Below are 25,919 nucleotides of genomic sequence, written 5' to 3' on the forward strand. Positions count from 1 at the left end.
TAGTGCTGGCTGCTAATAGTTCTTGCCTCAGTTTACAGTTGCATTGAAATATTAATGTATTTTTTTCTAATCAAAAATATTTATGTGGATAAAAAAGGCAAACTGATTTCAGATTTTTACTGGCCCTTCAAAAATGAAGTTAGTTATTGGGCATTACATAGTGTTATTTGCCTCCCTTCCAAGCCGTAATCAGTTTATGAAACAGTGTACATTTTATTCCCAATGTTCTGCATTCTGTGTGCCTACATGACGGCCCTTCAGTAACTTGCCTGGTTGTCTGTTTCCTATGTGTTTGCCAAAGGAATTTGTCTCAGCATGTTAGTCAGCAATCGGGAAAAGAGTGAGGAAGGGCTGTCAGATCTGATACCAGGTTTGTACTTGTCGCCAACATGTGGCATTCCCACTCGTACATTTGGAAAGGATCAGGATAGGAACCGAGTAATTAACTAATTAAGTAAAGGAAGTAGATAATAAAATGTGAGGCTGGATGAACACAGCAGGCCAAGCAGCATCTCAGGAGCACAAAAGCTGACGTTTCGGGCCTAGACCCTTCATCAGGGATGGGGGGAGGGAACTGGAATAAATAGGGAGAGAGGGGGAGGCGGACCGAAGATGGAGAGTAAAGAAGATAGGTGGAGAGGGTGTAGGTGGGGAGGTAGGGAGCAGATAGGTCAGTCCAGGGAAGACGGACAGGTCAAGAAGGTGGGATGAGGTCAGTAGGTAGCTGGGGGTGCGGCTTGGGGTGGGAGGAAGGGATGGGTGAGAGGAAGAACCGGTTAGGGAGGCAGAGACAGGTTGGACTGGTTTTGGGATGCAGTGGGTGGGGGGGAAGAGCTGGGCTGGTTGTGTGGTGCAGTGGGGGGAGGGGATGAACTGGGCTGGTTTAGGTCTCAACCAGCCCAGCTCTTCCCCCCCACCCACTGCATCCCAAAACCAGTCCAACCTGTCTCTGCCTCCCTAACCGGTTCTTCCTCTCACCCATCCCTTCCTCCCACCCCAAGCCGCACCCCCAGCTACCTACTAACCTCGTCCCACCTCCTTGACCTGTCCGTCTTCCCTGGACTGACCTATCCCCTCCCTACCTCCCCACCTACACCCTCTCCACCTATCTTCTTTACTCTCCATCTTCGGTCCGCCTCCCCCTCTCTCCCTATTTATTCCAGTTCCCTCCCCCCATCCCCCTCTCTGATGAAGGGTCTAGGCCCGAAACGTCAGCTTTTGTGCTCCTGAGATGCTGCTTGGCCTGCTGTGTTCATCCAGCCTCACATTTTATTATCTTGGAATCTCCAGCATCTGCAGTTCCCATTATCTCTGATACTAAGTAAAGGAAGTAATTGATTCTTACTGATTTTATCATCCAAAATTGCACTGGATTTTGCAACAAAACTGGACTTTCAATGTATTTTCCCGTATACACGTGACAACAAAATATTCATTCATTCGTAAGGTTTGGAATGAAAGTTCACAATAATTCTGTTGCCAGCTAATTTAGAGAAGTCTGGTTTGGGTCTTGGCAACACTGCCTGCATCAGTTTTGACTCGTTTAGAGTCTTGAGGCATTAATGGGACCTTGATGGGGATTTGAAAGTCTGTCTCCAGTTTTACAATATGGAGCAGTTCAACCGAATGTAGGCTGACTCCCAGTAGTAGACATGGATGAAAGAGTTGCTGACATATACACTGGTGCTATCAAAGGCTATTCTGAAGAGGAATCACCACCTTACTTTGATCACTTGGCTGACTTTTCTAGTTCTGATTTTGAGTTTTTACAATAGTTGGCAAGGAGTGGCTTCCATGTTGAAGTGCCCTCCATTACTTCCATTTTACTGCAGCAGCTTTATTTCCCTGAAGCCGGAAGACTCTGGGCTGGAGAACCTACCTGCTGGCCTTAATCAGATAAGGCACTTATGATTATGCCAATTGACGCACCTCCAAAGAAATCCCAAATGGTGTGATCACCCTGCACCTCCCTGGCCTTCCTCCCCAAGCAGAAGTGGCTTTGAGACCTGATAACAAACACTTGCAGGCTTCCTCCTCATCTCCACCACACCCCAAAGTACACATTTGGGAGGTTTGATTTGATCCAGTTTTCTCCCTACCTCCAACAGGTTGGGGGGGTGGTGGAAACAGATGAAGGACATTCAGCTGCTAATCTAGGTAAGATTAGTTAACTCAGTATCAATAACGTAGTGATTCATAAAAGTAGACCCAATTTCCTGATTTCTCTGTTTTCCCTCGAATGAGTATCTCACGTGACTGGTCCTGCCCTCCTATTCTGTCAGATAACACAACCTATCATTCATTTATGAGCTAAATGTGATGGATATAACAAAGATGATTACCCCGCCTCCAGCCCCCTACCTTCGCTACTTCTACCACTCAGATGTCCATGTCTCAATCCTACACATTTTAAGCTCTCCTTTGGTGTCAGTAATCATATCTAATCAGTCACAGGCTGGCAGCAAGTGAACTGAAAAGGTTGTCTCAGAGGGATACAAAACTAATATCAAGGTTTGAGTTGCCAAGAATCATGGAATTCTTTCCCTCAAAAAGTTTGTTTGTTAATGCTGTTATTTTCTCAGCTAACATTTTTCTGATAGAACCTTTTTAAAAAGTCTGAGGTGTTGGGTAATGGGGAGTCACTGCTTTTTCCACAGAACTCACGGCTTTTTTTTTCTGACAGGAATGTAGGACTTTGCAGAATTTCTCGTCAGCGCATGCAATTACCACGGCATTGCAATCGAATAGTGTGTTCAATTTGAAGAAGACTTGGGCAGCCGTGTCAAAGTAAGTCATTGTTCAGAAAGAGCCTTGTAATATTTATTTAATAAATATGAGGTAGGAAATTGCAGGTTTGACCTCCAGGTTTACTTGCACAAGCGATCTTCACACGCTCGGTGCATTAACAGGATTACCAGAGGCACTACAGTGCAATCCTAACAATTGGCTAATTGGCAGAATCTTTCATTCTTTCACGAAGGAGCGAAGAGTTAATTTGTTTAAGTGGAAAAAGAAAACTGTTTGGCAACTTGAAATATTTAACTATCGTGTTCCAAAACTGATCTGCTGTTGGATGCAACGTAACACAGTTTCCTGTGGATATGCTGTGATGGGGTGATATAAGCCGGAGGTTTGTGTGGGATGCTAAAATACAAAGACAACAATTATTTTAATCTCCCAAGAAAGCACTCTATAACACTTTGAAGTGCACACCTGTAGTTTATGTTCGTGTGCCTCAGACCATTTGATCATGGTTGTTTTTTGTAGCAGCTTGGGAATGAAATCTCTCTTGCTGCAATGAGATTCACCAAAACGACTGCACTCAAGAGCTTTTGCGGCACAATGGCAGTATCCCCATCCCTGGGTTGAAACAATCAGGGTTCAAGTTCTACCTGCCCCAGAGATTGCCAAAACATTTCTGAACAATTTGGTTAACATAACTATACTTATTGTAAAAATGCTTCACTGCCGTTCACTCTCTGTATTACTTGCTTATTTGTCAGATTCCGTATCAGCTGTTTGTTATCTTGACTCTATTCTGTCAAGAGTAATTTGTCTCATTCTCTTGACTAGGAGCAGTAAGATAACATTTGAAGACCTTTCAAACAATGAAGAAGATAACTTTGTAGCAAGTAGAGAGCTGCTAATGGAGGTAAGGTGTTGCACTTGGCCCAGTGTGACTATATTCAGGGCATGATCAATAGTTTCTAGTAAAATATCTGCAATGAACTCAGTTGGTGACTGAATGCATACAGATTCTGTCAATCAATACTGCAACAGGAGTATATGTATTGCAGTCCAGCTGGTCTGGCTTGGCTCAAGTCTTCCAAGATTGTTTTGTCATGATTCTTATAATTGCTGATGATATTGCAGTTAACATTTTAATCGACATCTAATTTGGTTATACTGCAGTGATGCAGCCTTCATAGATTATCTTTCTCAGTGTCCATTATCTTGGAAATTTGAACTGAAGCAATGTCTATGATGCAGTAATGCAGCCTTCATAGATTATCTTTCTCAGTGTTCATTATCTTGGAAATTTGAACTGAAGCAATGTATATGATGCAGTGATGCAGCCTTCATAGATTACCTTTCTCAGTGTTCATGATCTTGGAAATTTGAACTGAAGCAATGTCTATGATGCAGTGATGCAGCCTTCATAGATTATCTTTCTCAGTGTTCATTATCTTGGAAATTTGAACTGAAGCAATGTCTAAAGTGCGATATGTGCCAATTTCTTTTTCTTTTGCTTTGTACACCTCAAGGGCCTTGTAATTAATAAAAGCCAAGGCAAAACATTAAGAGATTTAACTGGTTCTCATAAGTGTTTTTACTCAATTACCATGTCTTCCTTTTCTTGTTCTCTGCAGTCAGAACTATTTGCTGCGTAGGAATGGAGAGATATTCATATCTCTTTGTTCAGTATTTCAGACATCAACTATCTAGTTTCAACTAGCTTGGACGAAAACTGACAAATTTCTAGCCATTCCTCCTCACTCCTTTTATCATGCTCTTTGTCCACTCATTTTGCTCCTGAATTTGACAAAATAACAGAATAATTGGTCAGATATAAATATTTTGGTGCCACTTTACCAAACTAGTTGTCCAGCTCAGAAAATAGTCAACGTTTTCTTATTCTCTAAATCATTCTTAGATGGAATTGAAACACTTTTAAGCTGGTATTTGAAGAGGGAGAAATGCAGTAATCATGCTAGCATGTTGTCAGTTTGACAGACACTCCATTTTTCAAACTGCTCAATGTTCTAGTTGCAGTGAACGATCTTTTTACATTGCTTTCCAGATGTTTGCCCCAGAATTTCTACTGCCCTGCTGTCACACTTTGTTTATTGTGTGTTGTGATTGGTGCACTGTACAGAATTTCAACATATTTTTCTGATCTAGATTGAATCTAAAAGTAGGTTTGCTTTTATAATCAAAAATGTGTGCTCTGCATGATGATTGTTTTTGTGGTGCAAAATTCTGTAAGTATACAGGGGAAAATGTGAGTTCATGATTGGACAGTTGTATAACTTCCATAAAGCTTTCTCCCAGATTATGCAGCGAATTACAGTGCATGGTTTGCTAATCTTTCAGCATCTTACACAAATGTGCTTTGGCAGTGGTGCAGGGCACCGCAATAGTTCTTGCTGTGTGTACATTAATGTTCAAGACACAAAAGCTCCAAGTGTGAACAGCAGGTTCACAGATGACACAAGAATTGGAGCGGTAGTAAGTAGCAAAATGCCTTAGTTTTGAGGCACACATTGTTCCAGCTGTGGCTCAACTAATGTTATTTACAGTTCCATCATTACCCCTTTGCTGTTATATTCAGGCAAGTATCCAATATTTTACCAACTTATCCACAGGTCCTCCTGCCTTCAAGAATATGTTTATGCACACACCAAAGTCCTTCTGATCCTCTGTCATCCAGACCCAAAACATCAACTTGCCTGCTCCTCTGAAGCTGCCTGGCCTGCTGTGTTCATCCAGCTCCACACCTTATTATCTCATTGAACATATATTCTCCTGACCTATTAGACCCCCAAAATGCTTCACCTCACACTTTTCTGGATTGAATTCTATTTGCCTCAGTTCAGGCCTTCTAACCAGCCCATATGCGTAACCCGAGAGACTAAGGCTTTTTGCTGTTCACAACCGTCCAATTCTTGTGTCATCTGTGAATCGGCTGTTCATACTTGGAGCTTTCGTGTCTTCAACATTAATGTACGCACAGTAAGAACTATTACTGTACCCTGTGGTATGCTGCTGGATGAAAGCATCAAGTTGCTGAAAAGCCCTTCAAAAATCACATTTACTTCCTGCCGCAAACCCAATTTTGGCTCCAATTTGCCAATTCGATGTATCTCCTAGGCTGTTAGGTTCTGAACCAACCCACCATCTGAGACCATTAAATTATTTCTTCGGGTAAGAGAGGTGTGCAATGAAAAGACATTGAGAAGAATTATATTCTTGAGTTTAGAAAAAAATGACGTTTAAACTTGTTGAGACAAAGTTTTGGAGATCTGGCGAGGTAAATTCTTTTTATCTTCAAGCGAAATTGCACGTTACGTAGAAAATTTCCAATCTCCAAATGATGAGGTTACACAAATATTGAGTTTGGTTTCCAGTTCACAGATGAGGGATCAAACGTTGAACTTGCCTGGCCTTTATAGATCTAACTTTGCATTCCACTGTATAACTGTCTAAAATTTTGAGTCCTAAATTTTGATTCTAAATAGATTTAGTTGTATGATCAAGGGAATAAATAAGACATGGAGTAGTAATTTTGAGAAATAGGACAATGAGTTCACAATGGATTAAACAAATTCACCTCTCTTTTTGTAGGATATCGTTCAGGGAATTGTGCCGTACATGGGAACTTTCTTGACAGAATTTTCAGCGCTGGATTCGGCTTTCCCGAATTACCATTCAGTAAGTCTGTCTTACAAGATTTGGATTCCTTATTTGCTGATGAGCGCTATTATTATGGTTTCATTGCAAGCTGCTTGTAGATGAGAATCAAAGCAATAAAAAAAATGAATGAGTTTGATTAATAATCCCAATCAGAATAATTTGATGCTTTGTGCTGTGAATCAAACAACTTGTAAACAAAGGAACATGCAAATCACTTTGCAGTTAATTGAATACGGGTTTAGTTTTTCAAAAGGTTGGATAAATTGCACATCATTTTTATTCTGTACAGGTAAATTGGTTACCTGGATGTCACTGCCTATTGAGCAGTTGTACAGCTGAGAATGTCTTCAGCTTGGTACTGATCTACTTGACTGGAGCAAAGGGTTCTATGTAGTGTCCAAGATATGACCTGGTGGTATGACAGATCATTTGTGATTGGCCTTTGACGATATACTAAAATGGAACCAAGTTTACAGAGCTTGTATTTCACTTCTGATCTTTTAAATTTCATGATCTTGTTGTACTGTTTGACCTTTGTACATTTGAATTAATTTTCTTTGTCCTTGTCTATCTCTTACAGAATGGCTTGATCAACTTTGACAAGAGACAAAAAGTTAGTACTGAAAATTGCACTGTACAAAATGTTTGGAATTGTATGAAAGGGGAAAAGCATGCTTTTCAATCTTGTGCTGCTTTATTTGCTTGATGGGGGTGTAGGGGGAGTCCCCAACAGCATCCTAAATGTATATGGTCACTAATAAATCCAATAAAGAATTAAGGAGATGCTTTGTTACTCAGAGCAGCCAGAATGCAGAAGCTGCTGCTACCAGGACTCGTTGAGAGGATGAGCACAGATGTATTTGAGAGAAAGTTAGATGTCAGAAAGGACACAGCGGCATATTTAGAGTTTGAAGCAAGGTGGGAGAGGTGTATAGATCAGCATGGAGCAGTTCAGTCAAATAGCCTGCTTTTGCGCTGCTAATGTGCTGCAATTTACCTTTGAACAGTCACAGCCACGCACAGGATATGCTAGGCGTTATGTGAGTGAAGATGTTGTTCAATTAATCTCAGTGTCATGGAAGCTATTTCATTGTTGAAGACACTGGATAAACAATCTCTCCATATTAGTATTTTCCTTTAGATGAGAGACATCATTTCGTCATGGGATGTCAGAAATTGAGGGAGTGCACCTGTTTGGATTCTCACTGACTGGGCAGTATGTTTTACTCCATATTTCTGAATTTGGTAATACCAAATTCTCAAACATCCCTGTTGTCATGGCTACTGTTGAGGGTATCATCAAATCCCTATAGTGTGGAAACAGGCCATGCAGCCCAACAAGTTCATAGGGCCACTCTGAAGAGGGTCCCACCCAGACCCATTCCCCATGTCTAACTCACTGAAGCTAAATATCCCTGGGCACTACGGGCAATTTAGCGTGGGCAATCTACCTAACATGCACATCTTTGGACCTTGGGAGGAAACCAGAGCACCCAGAGATAACCCACTCAGATTGTATTTTCATCTTGTACTGCAACATTCAGCAGGCAACCTGAGAATATGAATTTGAGAGGAATTTGACCTTATGGCAAACAATGAATTCTTGCTTACAGAGCTGTAACTTGAGGTCCCTATGAATAGAATAGGTTCCGATCAGAAGCAGCTGATGCTGAATTTGCCAAACTGGGCCATGTGATGTAAAATCAGCTGGGTGGCAAAATCGGCATCCAACGCTGTGTGACTCCAATTCACCAGCTCGGAATGTAATCTGTCAAATGGCCCGCCATTTGTCGTGGCTGATGTGGATGTAGTGAAGTGTTTCTTTTCACTGACCTGTTGAAAACTGGCTGGCACTTTACAACTTGGCAGTAACATGTTGTCAGAGTTTGACTTAGAAAGGTCTGCCCCCTTTTACATGTCAAATTGTGACAAGATTCAACCAAGAAGCCACTGTGGTTGAAAGAAAATAGTCCAGTAACTTCGAGCTGCTCATGGTCCATTCAATTTCATGGTGGTGCAACCTTGAAAAATTAACTCAACATTTTCACCGTCTGTCTTGGCATCAGTTACTATAGATCAGCCACTTATTTTGTACTTGGCAGACTTCCTTTTGCTTGGATGAATGATCTTTCATAACATTTCTTGTCTTCACCCTAAATCAGCTTATGGTTCTTAAGTGAATCATTTTTTAAAATAATCCATCTTTGAAGCACTGTTTTGGGAATTAGTGTCCTGAAACCATCCTGGATAATCTGTACAGAAATTTATCCTTGAAAAGTCACATTTGTGTCATTTATTTCCAAAGCAGAAATATTTTTGTGACATGATGTACTGTGCACTTTGAATAAAGTTATCGATGCTGTTCAAAATACCACAGACTAGGATTTAGCAGGAGCAATTATAGCAGTTTAAAATTGCCTTAACAGCTCATTATTTATTTGTGTTCTTTCAGGAATATGAAATAATTTTGGGTATCAAATCCCTGCAGTTTGCTTGCTCATCTTACACCCTTCGTCCAAACGAGAATTTTCTAGACTTGTTCTTTATGCAACAATACTTAAGTGAGGATAGCGAGTACGTAACTGGTATTGTAGGAGTGTGCAGGTAAAACAGTTAAGGGTTGTGTGTGAAATCTTCTCTCGTTATAATTGCTGTTTAATGCTAGTGAGCTGCCAGATTGTTTACTGTCTTCCTTTTCCTTGGTTTCAAAGTTTTGACAATGAATTCTGACCGATGAGGATAAAGCCAGTTGCTCAATGAATCAATTCTGTTGTGTTGCATCAAAATGCGTTTCATTGGTATATAATAGTGCAGAGTATACTATCACTAAGCCAATGATTGCAGGAAAATGCAAAAAACTTGATGAGTGACCAATTTTAGCAACATGTCCAAGAGCTCCTATTGTGGGTGCACCTACAAATCCAGATGTAAATTGTACCAGTTTTGAGAAATGTTTCTTTTCCTTCCAATTTCTTTTCAAACACATAATCCTATTACTAACATAAAATTAACAATAACCCTACACAATTGGTCAGCATTTTAAAGTATCTTTCAATGGTTGCCTAAAAACATCATTCCCTCATCTCGAAATAGCCACAGTATATTTTTAATAATGCAACCAAAAATAATCTCCAACTGAAAAACAAAACACTTTGCCATTCCTGGACCAGAGTTGATTAAGGAACCAGATTATAGATCACTGAAACTATTTTTTAGTTTTGACAGAGCAGGCTTTGTAATAATTACATTGTTTGAAAACAGTTTGCTTCTTCATAAATTGGTGGGCAGAAGTTATTATTTAAAATGTACCTGATGTAGCAATTTACATTCCTGCTTTGAAAATCAAAGCTCACTATTAAGCCCATCCTCAGGCTATGGATGACCATGTGCAGCAAGCACCTGGCATTATCGTCAGTTCCATCAGTGGCACAGTCAGTATTGGGCCAACTTCAAACATGGTATTTATTTATAACAGTAATTACAAAATGTTACCGAAATTCACTTTGCATGGATCATAAGTTATATTTAAAGTTCTTTTGGACCTCTCGGATAGTTTGGTTGATTTTCGGACTGTTTGTCTGAAAATATCAGCAACAGAAAGTCTGGTCAAGAGATATACTCCTCATTTTACTACCTCCGAGATGTGGCATGTGGTGTTTTAGTCACCTGAAGTGACTGATTCATGACTACCTTTCATTGCTTGACATTGTCTGTACATTCACATGACAGTGTGGATGAGGCCCAGAGAAACTCCTGTATAACTTTACAACCTATTGTATCACCTTCGGCACTGGAAGTTTGATTCTCATGTTTTCCAGTTAACTTTTTTCAAGCCCAGTCCTTGTTAATTTTTTCTGTACCTGCTGTAGAAGTTCGAGCATTTTGTTCAATTCCACGTGTTCTGCAAAAAGACTGAGGGGGTTATCGTCTTGGTAAAAAATTAAGCAAAGGAACCGCAGATGCTGGGAATCAAAAACACAAAGAGAAATTGCTGAAAACATTCAGCAGGTCTGGCAGCATCTGTGGAAAGAAAGCAGAGTTATCCTTCGGGTCTGGTGACATTTCTTCAGAACTCTTATTGTCTTGATCTGCTGTTCATAAAGCAGAAAAGATCGATGTGCCTACAGTGAGAACTTTTGTCGCTCATTACTCAAAGTAATGTTCAGTGTTCTCCTGCCTGAAAACACGTGCCTTTTGCAAACAAAATTATCATTCTGCAATTTCAAATCTATGTAAATGATTGATTTTGCCATAAATAATAAGAATATTGAACAAAAGCATCTGATTCTTTTTAAATGAATCTTGTCTGAAAATGTTTATTTGCCACCCTGCAGCTCCTCTGAACTCGAGAAACCGCCAAAGCCCAAAAAGAGTGTGTTTAAACGCCTCAGCTGGTAAGTATCCCATGTTAAGCACCGCAAATATCTCATTATTTCCTTTATTATTGGGATGAATGGACAGAAAGGTAATTACATCTGTTCCTTGACAAATAGAGACATTTGATGTGTGGTCATTATTGCTTCATTGGAGTGAGATTTTTTAGTAACTGTTCGAGTAATTTGAGATGATGCAAGGAGTGGTGCTGTTATTCTCACCTCGTGCATGTGTCTCGTGTACACTGATTGATAGAGATTCTTTGCTATGACCATGAGTGTAGAATGTGGACCTGTGATGAGCTTGGTATTGCCTAGCGATTCTCATTTGTCCAGAGAAGTTTCTGCACCATGGCTAAATTTCACCGGAATAAATTTGTTTATGAGAGACAAGTAAGCAAAAAAGGTGTTACAGTGAATTAAATTGGCATATTTGTGGGCCTGTATAATGAAAACTAGCAATGTTTAACAATTTTGAGTGAAAAATCAGATTTGTGTTCTACTTTGTGGGTCAGCAGGCAGCAGAAATATCTTCTGTTGAAAAATTATCAGACATGCTTCTCACATCTGAAGCTCCACCTCAAAATTACTGTCTCAATGGAGTCAAGTTAGGTAAAGGAGAAGCACATGAGATCTAGGCGTTCTTGTACATCAGTCAATGAAAGCAAGCATGCAGGTACAGCAGGTAGTGAAGAAAGCTAATAGCATGCTGGCCTTCATAACAAGAGGAATTGAGTATAGGAGCAAAGAGGTCCTTCTGCAGCTGTACAGGGTCCTGGTGAGACCGCATCTGGAGTATTGTGTGCAGTTTTGGTCTCCCAATTTGAGGAAGGACATTCTTGCTATTGAGGGAGTGCAGCGTAGGTTCTCAAGGTCAATTCCCAGAATAGCGGGACTATCATATGTTGAAAGATTGGAGCGACTGGACTTGGAGACTTGAGTTTAGAAGGATGAGAGGGGATCTGATTGAGGCGTATAAGATTATTAAGGGATTGGACACTGTGGAGGCAGGAAGCATGTTTCCGCTGATGGGTGAGTCCAGGACCAGACAACACAGTTTAAAAATGAGGGGAAGGCCATTTAGAACAGAGTTGAGGAAAAACGTCTTCACCCAGAGAGTGGTGGATATATGGAATGCTCTGCCCCAGAAGGCAGTGGAGGCCAACTCTCTGGATGCTTTCAAGAAAGAGATAAACAGAGCTCTTAAAGATAGTGGAATCAAGGGTTATGGGGATAAGGCAGGAACAGGATACTGATTGTGGATGATCAGCCATGATCATAATGAATGGTGGTGCTGGCTCGAAGGGTCGAATGGCCTACTCCAGCACCTATTGTCTATTGTCTATAAAACTCAAATCTCTTTCCATGTAGGTGACATGAAAGTATGTGTTTGTGTTGTTGTGCATACATGTGTAAAGACTCCAAAGTTATTGTTTTTGATAATTTTCCTGAGTTGGGGATATTATCTTATATTTCTGTTCAATAGGTAAGGACTGACCAGAACTCAGCAAAGTCAGATTTTACACCACCTACCCGTGTAGAGTTTCAGAGAAGCAAAAGCATGCCTTGTTGCTGTGTTGTGCCTTGCAGTGATCTGGACTGTGACATGTGACTATTGTTATATAGAAACCAAGAAAGTGAAGGGAAACACTTATTCACTTCCTAGGATATCTTCTCTTTACATGAGTGTGGATGTTACATGGATGTGATTTAGGCTTCCGTGGCTTAATTGTGATTCTCGAAGTGCAGACAATCAACGTTGCAGCATTAGTGTGCAATCTCACATTTCAGCAGCCATCTGCTCTTGCTCCCTGCACTATTTAATGCCTAATATACCAACAATCGGGATTTTCAGTGTAGGAATTTTTTTGTCATGCCATCTGCTGTACTTCTTTTGGGAGTTTTGGAAAATTTTCGATGTTAATTATGCAATATAAATGCAAATTGCTGAATAGAAATCCTAACGTTTGCAGTACCAATATACTGAAGGCCAAATTCATAGTTCACTGTCCTACCTTACAAAGTGTTGTATACAGTTTTCTATCAATTATCAATGGTGTTACTTTGTTTCACGTTTTATTTTTAATAAACTGCAGCTTTCAGGATGAAATTACATACACATTAGCATGTTGCCAGGTTGGGGGAAATTTTCCACCCTGTGGGTATTCAAATCCACATTTTGCCTTTCATGAGATTGAAGTTGATAGCAGGTTGAACAAACACTGCAAAAAGCCCAGATTCTTGTGCCATTGGAATATGCAAACATTGTAACCTATTCATACACTCCCTAACTATTAGACAATGTAACGGTGTTCAATACTAGTAATGCGAGCTCTTGGTATGAGTGTGCCACTATTAATTTCTCACAGGTCAAATGTGGCGAACATCAAACTCCTGGTACTCACATCATCAATATACCTTCATTCTAGTTTAATTTTTTTTAACAGTTTCTCTAGAATGCAATGACATTTTCATGTTTGTTGTGTCCCCTTTCCCTTGTGCAGCCTGTTTTCAAAGAGAGGTGTTAAAATACACAACACTCAAACTAAAAGCTCTGAGCAGCGAGCATCCCTTCAGAATGAGGATTCAGACGACAGCATTACCGCAGCCAGCATTTTATCCGATTCCAGCCACTTGGAAATGGAAGAGCCGAGCACTTCGCAAAAAGCGCCGGAAAAGGTGAGACAGTGAGGCACTCATCACGTAAAATATGTTGTTCTTGGAGACTCTGGTTTGCCTAATAATGTCCAGACAGTTTTTTTTCTTCTTTCTTTCCTTCCTTTCTTCTGCCTTCCTGCCGTATTATTATCCTGACTACACTTTGGCAGTCAAGAGGATACAAGGGTACTCAGTGATACCGTCCCAGCCACTGGAGCTGGATGGCTGCCTAGCCAATCTCCTTCGCCTTTCTTTGAAGAGCTATTAGCCGAATAGCCATTTTGATGTTTCAGCCAGACTGAAATCCTTAAAGTAAATGCCGTTCCACCAAGCATCTTCATACCTGGCTGCTGCCAGCAATTTTCCGTCCCAGGTCCCACTTGCCAAAGTTGAGTTACTTGCTTTCAGAACGAAGGCAAGACAGCTGTGCAATTCCCAACCAAATTCAACCTTTGTGCTGGTTACTGAAGCATTTGATTCCAGAAAAGGTGTTATTCGCTCACGAAGTGAGAGCTGATTTTATTTTTTTTTTTTAGTTGTGCTGTTGGCTTTGTTTTGCTTAGATATTTTATATGATTTTATACTAATAGCCAAAATATTTCATCTTTAATTATTCACAGCATGTTTAATTTCTACACAGTAAATTTTAGTGCATGGGGTACATCTGTCGCAGCTTGAAGCGCACTGCCCACAAAAACAGTATTTAGAGTATGTTGGACAGGTCTTGATCCAGCAATTGCAACAAAGTAATGCAGCTCTCTGCATGGAGTCCTCGTGACTGCACGTTTTGTTTTTCTTCAATATTTGGGCTTTGAGCTGTTGATTAGTGCGTTCTCTGCTGAAGACCATTGTATCTTGGGAGATTATCAAAGTTGTGTTATGGTTATTGTTTACAGAATATGTCTCGGACTTGTCCCAGGGATATTTTCATAATGTATTCCCCTAAGAATTGGGCTAAGTATTATTAGGTCACATTTAGGTGTTTTGGAGTGGTATTTCTTTGTTTCAAAATACCCTCTTCCTTTTTATGGATTCTCCTGTTTAGTGTTGTGACTCCCTGTATGTTAATCATAAACTGAGAGCTGCAGTGACTTGGATGATTTCACTTCTGGTTTCTTTAGTTCTCTGCTGTATGTGGTTTGCTGTTGCTGTCTGTCTTTCTTTCTGCCAGTGGTGCTGTGCCGCACACATTCTGACCTGCACAATGCACTGGTTGGCCCATTCGCAGTCACCTGCAATTCATAAATGTGTTTTAACTTCAAACAGTATAGTTGTATTCAAGATTTCTGTGCGTAGCAGGGTGAAGTGGGCAAATAAATATTTATGTAAGCATGTTCACATACTGAGTGCAAACTGAAACCCCAAAGGGTTTATCTGACAAACTTAGAATTGAAGCACCAGTTTACATGGTTAAGTGAAATGACCACAATGTTATTGTGCTGAAGGAAACTAATTAGTAATTTATGGGCATGCTAAGTACTGAATTGTTGATGTTGACTGAACAGCTAGTAAACACAAGCGGGAGTATAATTCCTCAGAAGTGATCTTTACTGGTAGAGGAAAGAACTGCAAGTTAAATATTTCACAAGACAGCAACGACCAAGAATTCATGTGCAACTTCATGTTCTTACAATTAAGCTGTCCTGTGCAGAATGCCTTCACCTTTGTGGGCAGCAGGCGAGCATATTTTGTGTAATAATAAATATAACTGGAAAGGAGGAAGTATCTAATATGCAACAATTGACAAACGTTTTCTTAAACAAAATCATTATTCCACAGTCATTAAGATCCGTGGATACTGCCTCCTCTGGAGGTTTATCCAACAGTGGTGCACCAGCAAAATCAAATTATGACAAAGCCAAGTCTCGTAGGCGTGCGGGTTTGGGCAGCTGCTGGTGTGCAACACGTCGGAGGGACAACCGCCAGAATGAGAAAAGCTGCCTCATCCGAGTCAGATTAGAGGAGGACAGAGCACAAGAATTCAAAACTATTTTGGTAAGTCCCTGGACTGTTTGCTCTCGTCATGCTCGGTCCAAATAATTGCCATTGCTCTCTGCCAGTATCGCAAGAGGAATTTTTATCCCAATTATTTGTTGCCGTGCAGTCATATTCATTGTGTATTTTCCACATTGCTGAAGCCTTTTTTGGTCAATAGGAGTGCTTTGACCATCATTTTGATCCTGTTTTGTAATGCAGTCGCAATGTTTAGGTTTTAGGCCTGAACACATTTTCCTTGCATTTCTCCTTTAAGTGTACATGGCAAGGTGCAGCACTCTGTTGCCCCATTTTGGGGACTGGCTGATAACTATTGAAGAGGAAATATCACAAATTAACACGCACCATTCACTGTACAATAAATCAGCAAGGAGGTACCAGATCTTCAGTTAGCTGACCACAGGCACTTTGGTCCATCTGTAAACTAATCGAGTAATATTAACAGAGATATTGAATATTTCTTTCCTGGCTTTGGCTCATGTGAAATTTAAAAGGCTGGTGCATGGAAGAAAGCACATCAAAAATGGGTTGGAGAAGAACATAGAACATTACAGCACAGTACAGGCCCTTCGGCCTTCGATGTTTTGCCGACCTGTCATACCAATCTGAAGCCCATCTAACCTACACTATTCCATGTACGTCCATATGCTTGCCCAATGACGACTTAAATGTACCTAAAGTTGGTGAATCTACTACCGTTGCAGGCAAAGCGTTCCAATAGCAAGAGTGCAATCCAAAACAGAATAATTGCCTATTGGCTAGTTCAGGGAAGTCGAAGGAATATTGGCCAAATTAGAAGGCACATAGGTTGTTTTGTTTGATCGTGCATTTTCCTTGACAGGATCAGTCGTACTCTGATTGTGCCTCCACAGAGGTCAGTGTGATGTGTGGAAATTGCTTCTAGTGTTTAAATATTGTTAACAAACAGCGCCTCTTTACTCTGGTGAAGAGAACATTTGTTAGCTTGTCAGTGAGTTGGAGATGGGGCAGAACGAGCCTAAGATCTGAGGCAGAATTTGGATAAGCAAATGGCAAACAGCTTGTTTAAATTGAACGTCTATGAAACACAGAAAACAAAATTCTCAACCAAAATGACGAAAATGTCTCCTGCTGAATGTGCAACAAATTGTTGCCAACTAATACAGTCATGAGAGGCCAACTAGAGAATCGTGGAATGTTATCACAAAGCAAAACAAAAACTTGACTTATTGTGTCTGTGTTAAATCTCAGTGAGAAGTAGCCTAATTCGCCACCCATCTCCCCCACCACAACCACCATTGCCCTTTTTAGCCCTGCCCTGCAAATTTTGATCCATGTAATTATTCAGTTGTCTTTAGAAAGTTATTTAATCTGCTTTAACCACCTATTCGTACATTGCGGTTTGGAAAAAGCAGGATTCTTTTTTGTTTTTGCTTTTTCTCCCCACCAATGACCTTAGATTTTGACCTTGGTACATAGTGTCAGAAGGACCAGTAAACAGTTTCCCTCATTTACTTTAGTTAGCCTGAGCAAATGACTGTTCTTCATGATTCTATGTTCTAATCCTTACCCAATTTTGTGTCTATACCGCCACTGCCCATTTCATTCCACAGGCTTCAATTTTGCTTGCGCACTTGTGTGGCACTTCTTCGAACATAATTTAGAAAATCCAATTTATCACCAATGAATCACTAAAATTAGTGATTAATCATTTAAAGTCTGAGCATACAGAGTGGAAAAGGTATTGGTTATTCAAAAAAGATCACTTTTGGGGATGTTAGTTAATGTAAAATAACAAGGTGTCGAGCTGGATGAACAGAGCAGGCCAAGCAGCATCAGAGGAGCAGGAAGGCTGACGTTTCGGGCCTAGACCCTTCCTTAGAAAGATAATGTAGTTCATCTAATCTCTAGTTGTGTAATATTTGACTCTACCATTTATAGAATTGTCGAGACGTACCGAACAAAATATCCCCCCAAACCTTTCCTATTTATGTACTTATTCAAATGCCTTTTAAACATTGTAATTGTGTCTACATCTGCCACTTCCTCAGGAATTTAATTCCACTACATTTTTTGGATTTTTCAGATTTGCTACCCATTAATATATTTAATATGATCTTTGCTTTTGACTGGGTGGCAAAAGTAGTTTTTTTAGCAATGAACTATAGCAAAATTAAAGTAGAATTAAGTGTGAGTTTACTCAACCAGAAAACATTGCAGTTCTCCAGAAGAAACAGAAAATTTACTGGTGCATTTCATCTTCCAGGTCATTGCTCAAACTTGAGCTGAGAAAAGCATTCTCCAAATATAACAGAGAATTAAACAAAAGCAGACAATTGCCCAAAAAACTGGTCTTCTCAATATCCTGCCTATCAAATATTATTCCTGTACAGTCACATTATGATTAAATATTTGCACTGTCTTCAAATCACAAATTGCTAACTGTTTCAAACTGTTAAAGCAATTTTATGAATAATTTATATGAATAAGCATAACATTAGGAAATGTCAGACTTCACAAACAACATTGAGCCATTTGCTGTAATGACAATAAATGTTAAAAGCAGGCAAATTGTATGGCGGTAACAAAGTGGGAAGCTGGATGAACACAGCAGGCCAAGCAGCAGAGCATCTCAGGAGCACACAGTCTGGCCTTTCAGGCCTAGACCCTTTTCTGATGAAGGGTCTAGGCCTGAAACATCAGCTTTTGTGCTCCAAAGATGCTTCTTGACCTGCTGTGTTCATCCAGCTCCACACTTTGTTATCTTGGATTCTCCAGCATCTGCAGTTCCCATTATCTCTGATACAATTTTAACCTCATTGTGAAGCCTCTTCCAGGGATACCTAACCTGAAGAAGTTACCCTCCTCTCTCCGGAAAAACCTCAGTGGATCTTTCTCCCACTGCAACTCTCTTGTAATCTCTTCAGCCTTGAAACAAAGCTTTTCTGTTGAAGGGTCTGTGCCCGAAACATCAGCTTTTGTGCTCCTGAGATGCTGCTTGGCCTGCTGTGTTCATCCAGCTCCACATTTTGTTATCTTGGACTCTCCAGCATCTGCAGTTCCCATTATGTCAAATGGTATGGGGGTTTTGGGTGGGAGGGGATGGAAGTGGATTATTTAAATTATGAATTTCGTCATTAGTTACTTGTTTCAAACTGTGTGTATAGGTAAACTTGATCACTGGGCTCTGTTTCCATTCAAATTCCAACCTTTACTGTTCACAGTAACTGTGTTATGGAGCATCGAATGCAGATTTTACAATAACTGTCCTACCAGATATTATTTCATTAATGTAACTTTTACAGCTTACAGTGTAATGTCCCAATTAGTTTTCTGGGTGAAAGCAGCAATATTTATAAGCCCTTTGGAAATTGAGGCATTATATATGTCATTTGGTGTGTGTGTCTAATGCATTAATAAAAAGTGATTCATGTGTTCATCCAGCCTCACATTTTATTATCTTGGAATCTCCAGCATCTGCAGTTCCCATTATCTCTAATAAAAAGTGAATGTTGTTTTAATTAGGTGACTAATCAAGATCGTGTATCTGAAGTTCTCAACAAAGCCATGACCGCGCTCAAATTTGAACCCGAGCGTCCTCAGCAATTTGATCTAGCACAGATCATTGAATCAAATAAAGGTGAGCAGTGGAAATTGCTTCAATTTAAGTTAAATCTATTTCTGAACAGCATAACGACTGCAAGGGAATTGATATTTTCTTTTGATTTCACCAAAAATCTGCAGATATCTAAATTTGTATCATTGAACATACCCAAGCATGTTCAGCAGGATTCAACTCTGAGGAATGTAAAGCCAATAAACAACTAATACCTGCACCTAATAAAAGCAAATTATTTCATCAGATTGCCCTAAAGCCAAATCAGAACAAAGAACCACAAATGCTGGAAATCAGAAACTGCTGGAAAAGAACAGCAGCAGTAGCAGCACATGTAGAGAGAAGTCAGGGGTAGTGTTTAGAGTCCAGTAGCCCTTTTGTAAAACTACCTAAAGCCATATTGAGTGAAGGATGTACATCAGGATTTGGGTGTGGCATTAAATCCTGAATTATTCGCATTGTTAGCACATTGTTCTGCTTTGTTCATTCTTATTTTAACTGGTTATTCCAAAATAAATGTTTCCTGTTGCTGAAATTAATCTGTTCTTCCCCTCTTTTTGGCCCGTGGCTGAGAGACCAGAAACATGGATGGGGTCACTGCTGTCAAGTTGCTAATCTGTCGCAAAAAAAGTAGAAACGAGGTCTCATGGGTTTAATTCTGCTGTGGTGTAAAACTTGCCATCCAGGCTGTGTTAAGCAGAATGCCTTATGAAAATGAAAGGTCCCAATGCCTTTGCAGCATGCTATCCCTGTCAGATTTCACAGAAAAGAAAAATCAGTTCCCTGGACGTAAGTCTCACTGACAAAGCTGGAATTTATTCTGCATCCATCATAGCCCTCAGAAAATGGCCATTCACTGGATCACTAACTCGTGTTTGATTTAGGTGCCCTCAGTGGTGTTAGTTTCAAGATTCCAACACAATGCTGAAGGAGAGGAAAGCTTTTCTCAGTGTTTTCGCATTGATCACACTGCACCTTTTTGTGTTTGATGCTGGTATCAGCAGAAGTGACCATGTAGCTGCTGGGTCATTCGTGAATCAATTGTGGTTTTGCGTTGTTCTGTAGTAAGGAAAATCTGACATCTTTACCTGGGCTACTGTATGCTGACTCTTCACAGCCTCATATCTGGTCTAATAAAGCCACTCAATTGTACAAACTGTCATGAAGAAGGCATGTGCCATCGGACAGTGAGAGGTTTGAAATGGATTTTAGTCTTGACCAACAATGCTCATCCTGAGAATGGGTCTCAGATATAATGGTTTTCAGTTATTGAGTTTACCTAAGGATGGTATAACTCCAAGATTTTCTCTTGTGTTTTGTAATACGTTCTGAATCCTTGCAGTACGTTTGTTCTGTTCTTCCCAGCCATTGATATTTCCGTACCCAGGAAGCAGTTGGACCTGTGCACAATTAATATGATGAAAACACGTGTGAATAATAATGTGCTTTCCCTCTGCTTTTTCAGTGCTCATACTTCCGGCCGATGCCATCCTGTATTACGCAATGAACAAGAAAATGAATCACGACTTCATCCTGAGATTCACCGAACGAAGATCTTCATGTCTATGCAAGTTTTAGCTGTCAGGAACATAATGTTTCATGGGACTCTATTGGATCTAAAATCTCTGCTCAGTACCAAAAACCCTGCAATATATGAATAAATTACTTTGGCAGTTTTCTACTTTAAATTATTGGACAATTTGGAGAGAGTGACTTGACTTCAGACAATTGCTTAACATTAACTTTTGAGTCCAGTGCTTGTTTGTCCTTTTCAAACATCTTGCACATCAGCTATTTTTCCTGGAATGCTGGAGAATTGAACCTTGCCACCTGTCTTCTATGAACATCACAGTCTTGTATCAATTGGTTGGATGAGAAAAAGAATCGTTTACGTATCAATCTTGTTGACCAATTGTGATTGAATTTGCTTGGGTTCCTCAATGGTTGTTTGGTTAAAAAGCAAACCAGCCATTTGTTCAGCCAATGGCAGGATGATGAATACTTCAACTGAAGTGTTTGGTTTGGCCTTTAAACTCTTCAGCACTCCATTCCTGCCATCAATATTTTTATTTCTCCAGTGGTTTAAACTAATTTGGACAGAATGCCATTGACATGCCTTCAACAAAGGGTAACTACAAGAAATAATAGAGTTGTTTATTACTGCCAGTCATATTGCACTTGTTTGAGACCTTAACTGTTTTTACTTAATGTTCAATTTTACAACAATTTAACATAAAATTATTGTGTCATAGTGGGACATATGAGTGAGACTGTGTGAGTGAGAGTCAGAGTAAGCGATGTGTGAGTGAGACTGTGAGTGTGTGTAAGAGTGAGACTGTGAAGTTAGAGTAAGACTGTACGTGTGAGTGAGACTGAATGACAGTCAGTGTGAGACTGTGTGAGTGATACTGAGAGTTTCTGTGTGAGTGGGTGTGAGAGAGTGGGACTGTATGAAGTCAGAGTGAGACTGTGAGTGAGAGCATGTGTGCGAGTGAGACCATATGTGTGAGTGAGACTGTGAGAGAGAGAGTCAGAGTTAGATTGAGAGAGAGAGAGACACTAGGGATTTGTATGTGAATGAAACCGTGCATTTGTGAGAGTGAGACCATATGTGTGACTAAGAACATGTGTGAGTGAGAGAGTCTGAGTGGGACTGTGTGTGAGTGGGTCTGTGGATGAGTGAGTGAGTCTGTGTGTCAGTGAGTCAGAGTGAGACTGAGAGAGAGAGAGTAGGAATTTGTATGTGAATGAGACCATGCATTTGTGAGAGTGAAAACATGTGTGTGACTAAGAACATGTGTGAGTGAAAGAGTCTGAGTGGGCCCGTGTGTGAGTGGGCCCGTGTGTGAGTGGGCCCGTGTGAGAGTGAGTCAGAGTGAGACTGAGAGAGAAAGAGTAGGAATTTGTATGTGAATGAGACCGTGCATTTGTGAGAGTGAGGCCATGTGTGTGAATAAGAATGTGTGTGTGAGAGAGTCTGAGAGAGACTGTGTGTGAGTGAGACTGTGTTAGTGAGACTGCGAGTGATCCGATGTGAGTGTGACTGTGAGTGAGAGTTTGAGTGACACAGTGAGATTAATTGAGAATGTATGATTGAGTGTGAGACTGAATATTAGTCAGACTGAGTAAGATTGTGTGAGAATGTATGAGTGAGAGAGCATGTGTAATTGAGTGAGTTTGAACAAGACCATGTGTGATTGAGACTGTGAACTCAGAGTGAGATTGTGTATGAGTGAGACTATGTGAATGTGAGAGGCAAGGTGTGTGAGAGTGAAATCGTGGGAAGTCAGAGTGATACTGTGTGTTTGAACCTCCAAGTAAGACCGTGTGAGGGTGAGACTGTGTGCGAGTGAGTCTATGTACGGGTGAGACTGCATGCGAGTGAGACAGCGTTATGAGTGAGACTGTGTGTGAGTGAGACTATGTATGGGTGAGACTGCGTGCGAGTGAGACTGTGCGCAGGTGAGACTCTGTGTGAGTGAGTCTCTGTGTGGGTGAGACTGTGCACTCAAATGAGACTGGCTAAGAGTGTCAGAGACAGCCTGTGTGAGTGAGACTGAGTTGGTGCGTGAGAGTCAAAATTGGGCATGTGTGTTATTGAGCCTGAGTTTGTGCATGTGACACAATGTGAGTGTCTGTGTGGGAGGGAGTCAAACTACATGTGTGAGACTGTGTGAAGTGAGAATGAGACTGTATGTGTGAGACTGAGACCATGTGTGTGAGTGAAAAAGTCAGAGTGAGACTGTGTATGCGTGTGACTGAAGCTGCAAAGTCAGCGTGATACTGTATGAGTGAGAGCGTGTGAGATTAGATTGGATTCCCTACAGTGTGGAAACAGGACCTTTGACCCCACAAGTCCACACTGCCCCTTGAAGCATCCCACCCAGACCCATCCCCCTACAACCCACACACTCCCAAACACTACGGGCAATTTAGCGTGGCCGATCCACCTCACCTGCACATCTTTGGACTGTGGGAGGAAACCGGAGCACCCAGAGGAAACCCACGCAGACACGGGAAGAATGTACAAACTCCACACAGACACTCACCGGAGGCTGGAATCGAACCCGGGTCCCTGGCGCTGTGAGGCTGCAGTGCTAAACACTGAGACACCGTGCCACCCTTGAGATTGTGCTTGTGATACTGCGTGAGACTGAGTGTGAATGAGACTGTTTGAGAGTGTGAGGGAAGGGAGTCAGTCCATGTGTGTGAATGAGTCCATACTTGTGAGTGAAACTGAGTGTGAGTGAGGCTGCGTGAAGTGTGAGTCAGACTGACTGAGTGTGTGTGTGAGCGACTATAACAGGCTGAGTGAGAAATTGTGTGTGTAAGTGTGAGACTGCAAATGAAACTGTCAGAGTGTAAGAGTGAGGGAGTGTGTGTATGAGAGGATATATGAGAGTAAAGTGCAAGCCATCTCAGGGGAAAAAAAAACTAACAAACTAACCATTCATCCAGACCATTAGGTGAGATGATGAGTACTTCAGCTGGTTTGTTTGGCTCGGCCTTTAAAGTCTCCAGCCAACCTTTTGTTTCCAGAGGCTTTAACTAATTCTGCATTAAAAACCCATTGATGTTTTTTAACTCACTGCAACTGCAAGAAATAACAGCACTGTTTATTATTGCCGGTGGTATTGCACTTGTTTGAGACTTTAATTAATGCTCAGCTTTATAATGAATTTATTTTGAATGGTTATATTGTGAGATGTGCGTGCGTGTGTAAGAGAATATATATTTGTAAAGTGCAAACCATTTTGGGGATAAAAGGTATTTAAAAGATGCACAGGGGACCAGATCACCTCAGACATGAATACTGTAAGACACTTGTTGTTCCTAGTTTATCTGCTCATGTTCCATTACTCAGACCTGTCATTGTTTCAAGTGGGTTTCATTGGTTAACAGCCAATTTGAAACTCATTCATTGACCTTTTCATCTTCATGCAATCACATCTCACGTGCAGGACAGCGTTGGTTATGTATATTCACTTTTCAAATGGATCCAAAACAAAAATCCATTCAAAGTAGCAAAATATCAGGAATTTTTAACAGTATTTGAGTCTCTGTCAAATTCACATTTGCACGATGTATAAATTAACACCAGGAACAACAAGCACTTTAACATTTCTGGTATTCCTTTCTTCCACAGGCAATGTTTGAGCCTCCTTCCCAATGTGAATCAATGAGCTCTGGTGAGGAAGGGCTTTAGAGAGCTCACCGCCCTGATTTTTGAGAGGTCGTATGTATTTTATTTCCTTCTCCTCCTGTAAATTGCTTGGTGCTCGACATAGGATTCACTAATTAGACATTTACACATAACCACTTTAAAATTAAAATGGTTCAACATCGAGGCTATGCCAACAATACCAGCCACAGGTAGAAGAGAAAATCATCTGAGTTCTTTGTCTAAGTTTGTTTCTAAAAATAGTGTTCAGTAAATGTTTTCAATGTTCTTACATTTGTTTTAAATTAAAAAACTTAAATTGCAATCTTTTGTTTCATTCTTTTGAAGTAGAAGACAAATTCTAGGCTGAGGGAGTATACTTCATCTCTAATTAGTGCTGCTTCATTAAATATAACCTCCTATCAGCAATTTGTGTTGAGAGCTCACCTCCACGAACCATGTATCAGGGGCAATTGATAGTCATAATCCTAGAGAGCAAGGCAGGTACCTTGGCACCACACAGGAAATCTCTATTGGGGGGGCAGCTGATGGACAAACTGGTTGAACAAATAATGGCTCTGCCAGGATTGGAACAGTTTGTTTGCAATACGTGGGAAAGGTGCCTCCATTAAAAATGGCCTCTGACATCCGTCTACTCACTTGCATCACTGACCCCATGCCATTTGTAAAATGCAAGCTTCAGTGCAAAGGCCACATTGGTCTTGATGCACTTTCAAAGAATTTCTGTGCAAGACTGTTGAATAATGGTGTTTGCAGTGACTGTCACATCAGCGCTGTGGGGCAACTCGTGCTGGCACAAGCATTGGTGGGACAGATAAAAGAGTTAGCTCCAGGAATAGTGGGTGTACTGTTGTAGTTTTCCTCATCTTTGGATTCTGGGGAAGTATCTGGAAAACTGCCAATGTGACACCCCTATTCAAAAAGAGAGGGAGGCAAAAGGCAGGTAACTTTAGGCCAAACATTTAATGTTGAAAAGGTGTTGGGATCAATCATTAAGGAAATAATAACAGTGCATTTGGAAAGCAATAATCTAATTAAACAGAGTCATCATGACTCCATGAAAGAGAAATCATGTCTGACTATTAGTTTTTTGAAGAATGCTGAACCAGAGCAGTTAGGGGGGAACCAGTACATGTGTTATATTTGGAATTCGAGCAGGCGTTCATCAAGGTACCTCACAAAAGGTTAAGCCTTACAGTAAAAACCATGGTGTTGGAGGTGATAAGTTGACATGGATGGAGAATTGGCTAACAGCCAGGAAGCAGTGAACAGGGATTAGAGGTTCTTTTCCAACTTGGTGACCTGCGACCAGTGGAGTTTCACAGGGATCAGTACTGGGACGGCAACTGTTTACAACAAATATAAATAACTTGGGGTAATGAAGTGTAAGTACCTGGGCCGAATTTGCAGAAAATGTAAAAAAAAAAGTAGAAAAGTGGGTTGTGAGAGATGTACACACATTTCACATTGAAATATTGATATCTGAATAGACAAAAAGCAAATGCAGTATAATGTGGGAAAATGCAAAGTTGTTAATTTTGGAAGGAAGAACAAAAGAGTTGTTTTATTCAAATGGAGAAAAAAAAGCAGAAATCTGCAATAAAGGCAGTTGAGGTCCTTGTGCACAAAACACAGGAAGTTGGCACACAGATGCAGCAGATAAACACGAAGACGAATCGAATATTGGCCCTTGTCTTACATT

The 25,919-nt window shown here is 40.6% G+C and overlaps 1 protein-coding gene across 2 annotated transcripts; it reads left to right on the plus strand.

Moving 5' to 3' along the window:
* Positions 1-3,579: 3,579 nt before the first annotated feature.
* Positions 3,580-24,276, plus strand: LOC132210232 (ral guanine nucleotide dissociation stimulator-like 1). Of its 2 annotated transcripts, XM_059649659.1 has the most exons (10): positions 3,580-3,652; positions 6,346-6,432; positions 6,995-7,027; positions 8,867-9,018; positions 10,749-10,808; positions 13,292-13,466; positions 15,225-15,440; positions 18,945-19,059; positions 20,501-20,615; positions 24,182-24,276. In XM_059649659.1, the coding sequence occupies exons 1-9, from the start codon at positions 3,647-3,649 to the stop codon at positions 20,611-20,613; spliced, it is 957 nt and encodes a 318-aa protein (XP_059505642.1). In that variant the 5' UTR covers positions 3,580-3,646; the 3' UTR covers positions 20,614-20,615; positions 24,182-24,276. The 2 variants fall into 2 exon arrangements, 1 of the variants encoding a protein (XP_059505642.1); XR_009446462.1 differs by lacking the exons at positions 3,580-3,652; positions 8,867-9,018; positions 13,292-13,466; ... (2 more) ...; positions 20,501-20,615; positions 24,182-24,276 and having other exon boundaries at positions 6,373-6,432.
* The last annotated feature ends 1,643 nt before the right edge of the window (positions 24,277-25,919 follow it).

The sequence above is a fragment of the Stegostoma tigrinum genome, chromosome 11 (genome assembly GCF_030684315.1).
Source record: "Stegostoma tigrinum isolate sSteTig4 chromosome 11, sSteTig4.hap1, whole genome shotgun sequence".
In the NCBI taxonomy this organism is placed as follows: domain Eukaryota; kingdom Metazoa; phylum Chordata; class Chondrichthyes; order Orectolobiformes; family Stegostomatidae; genus Stegostoma; species Stegostoma tigrinum.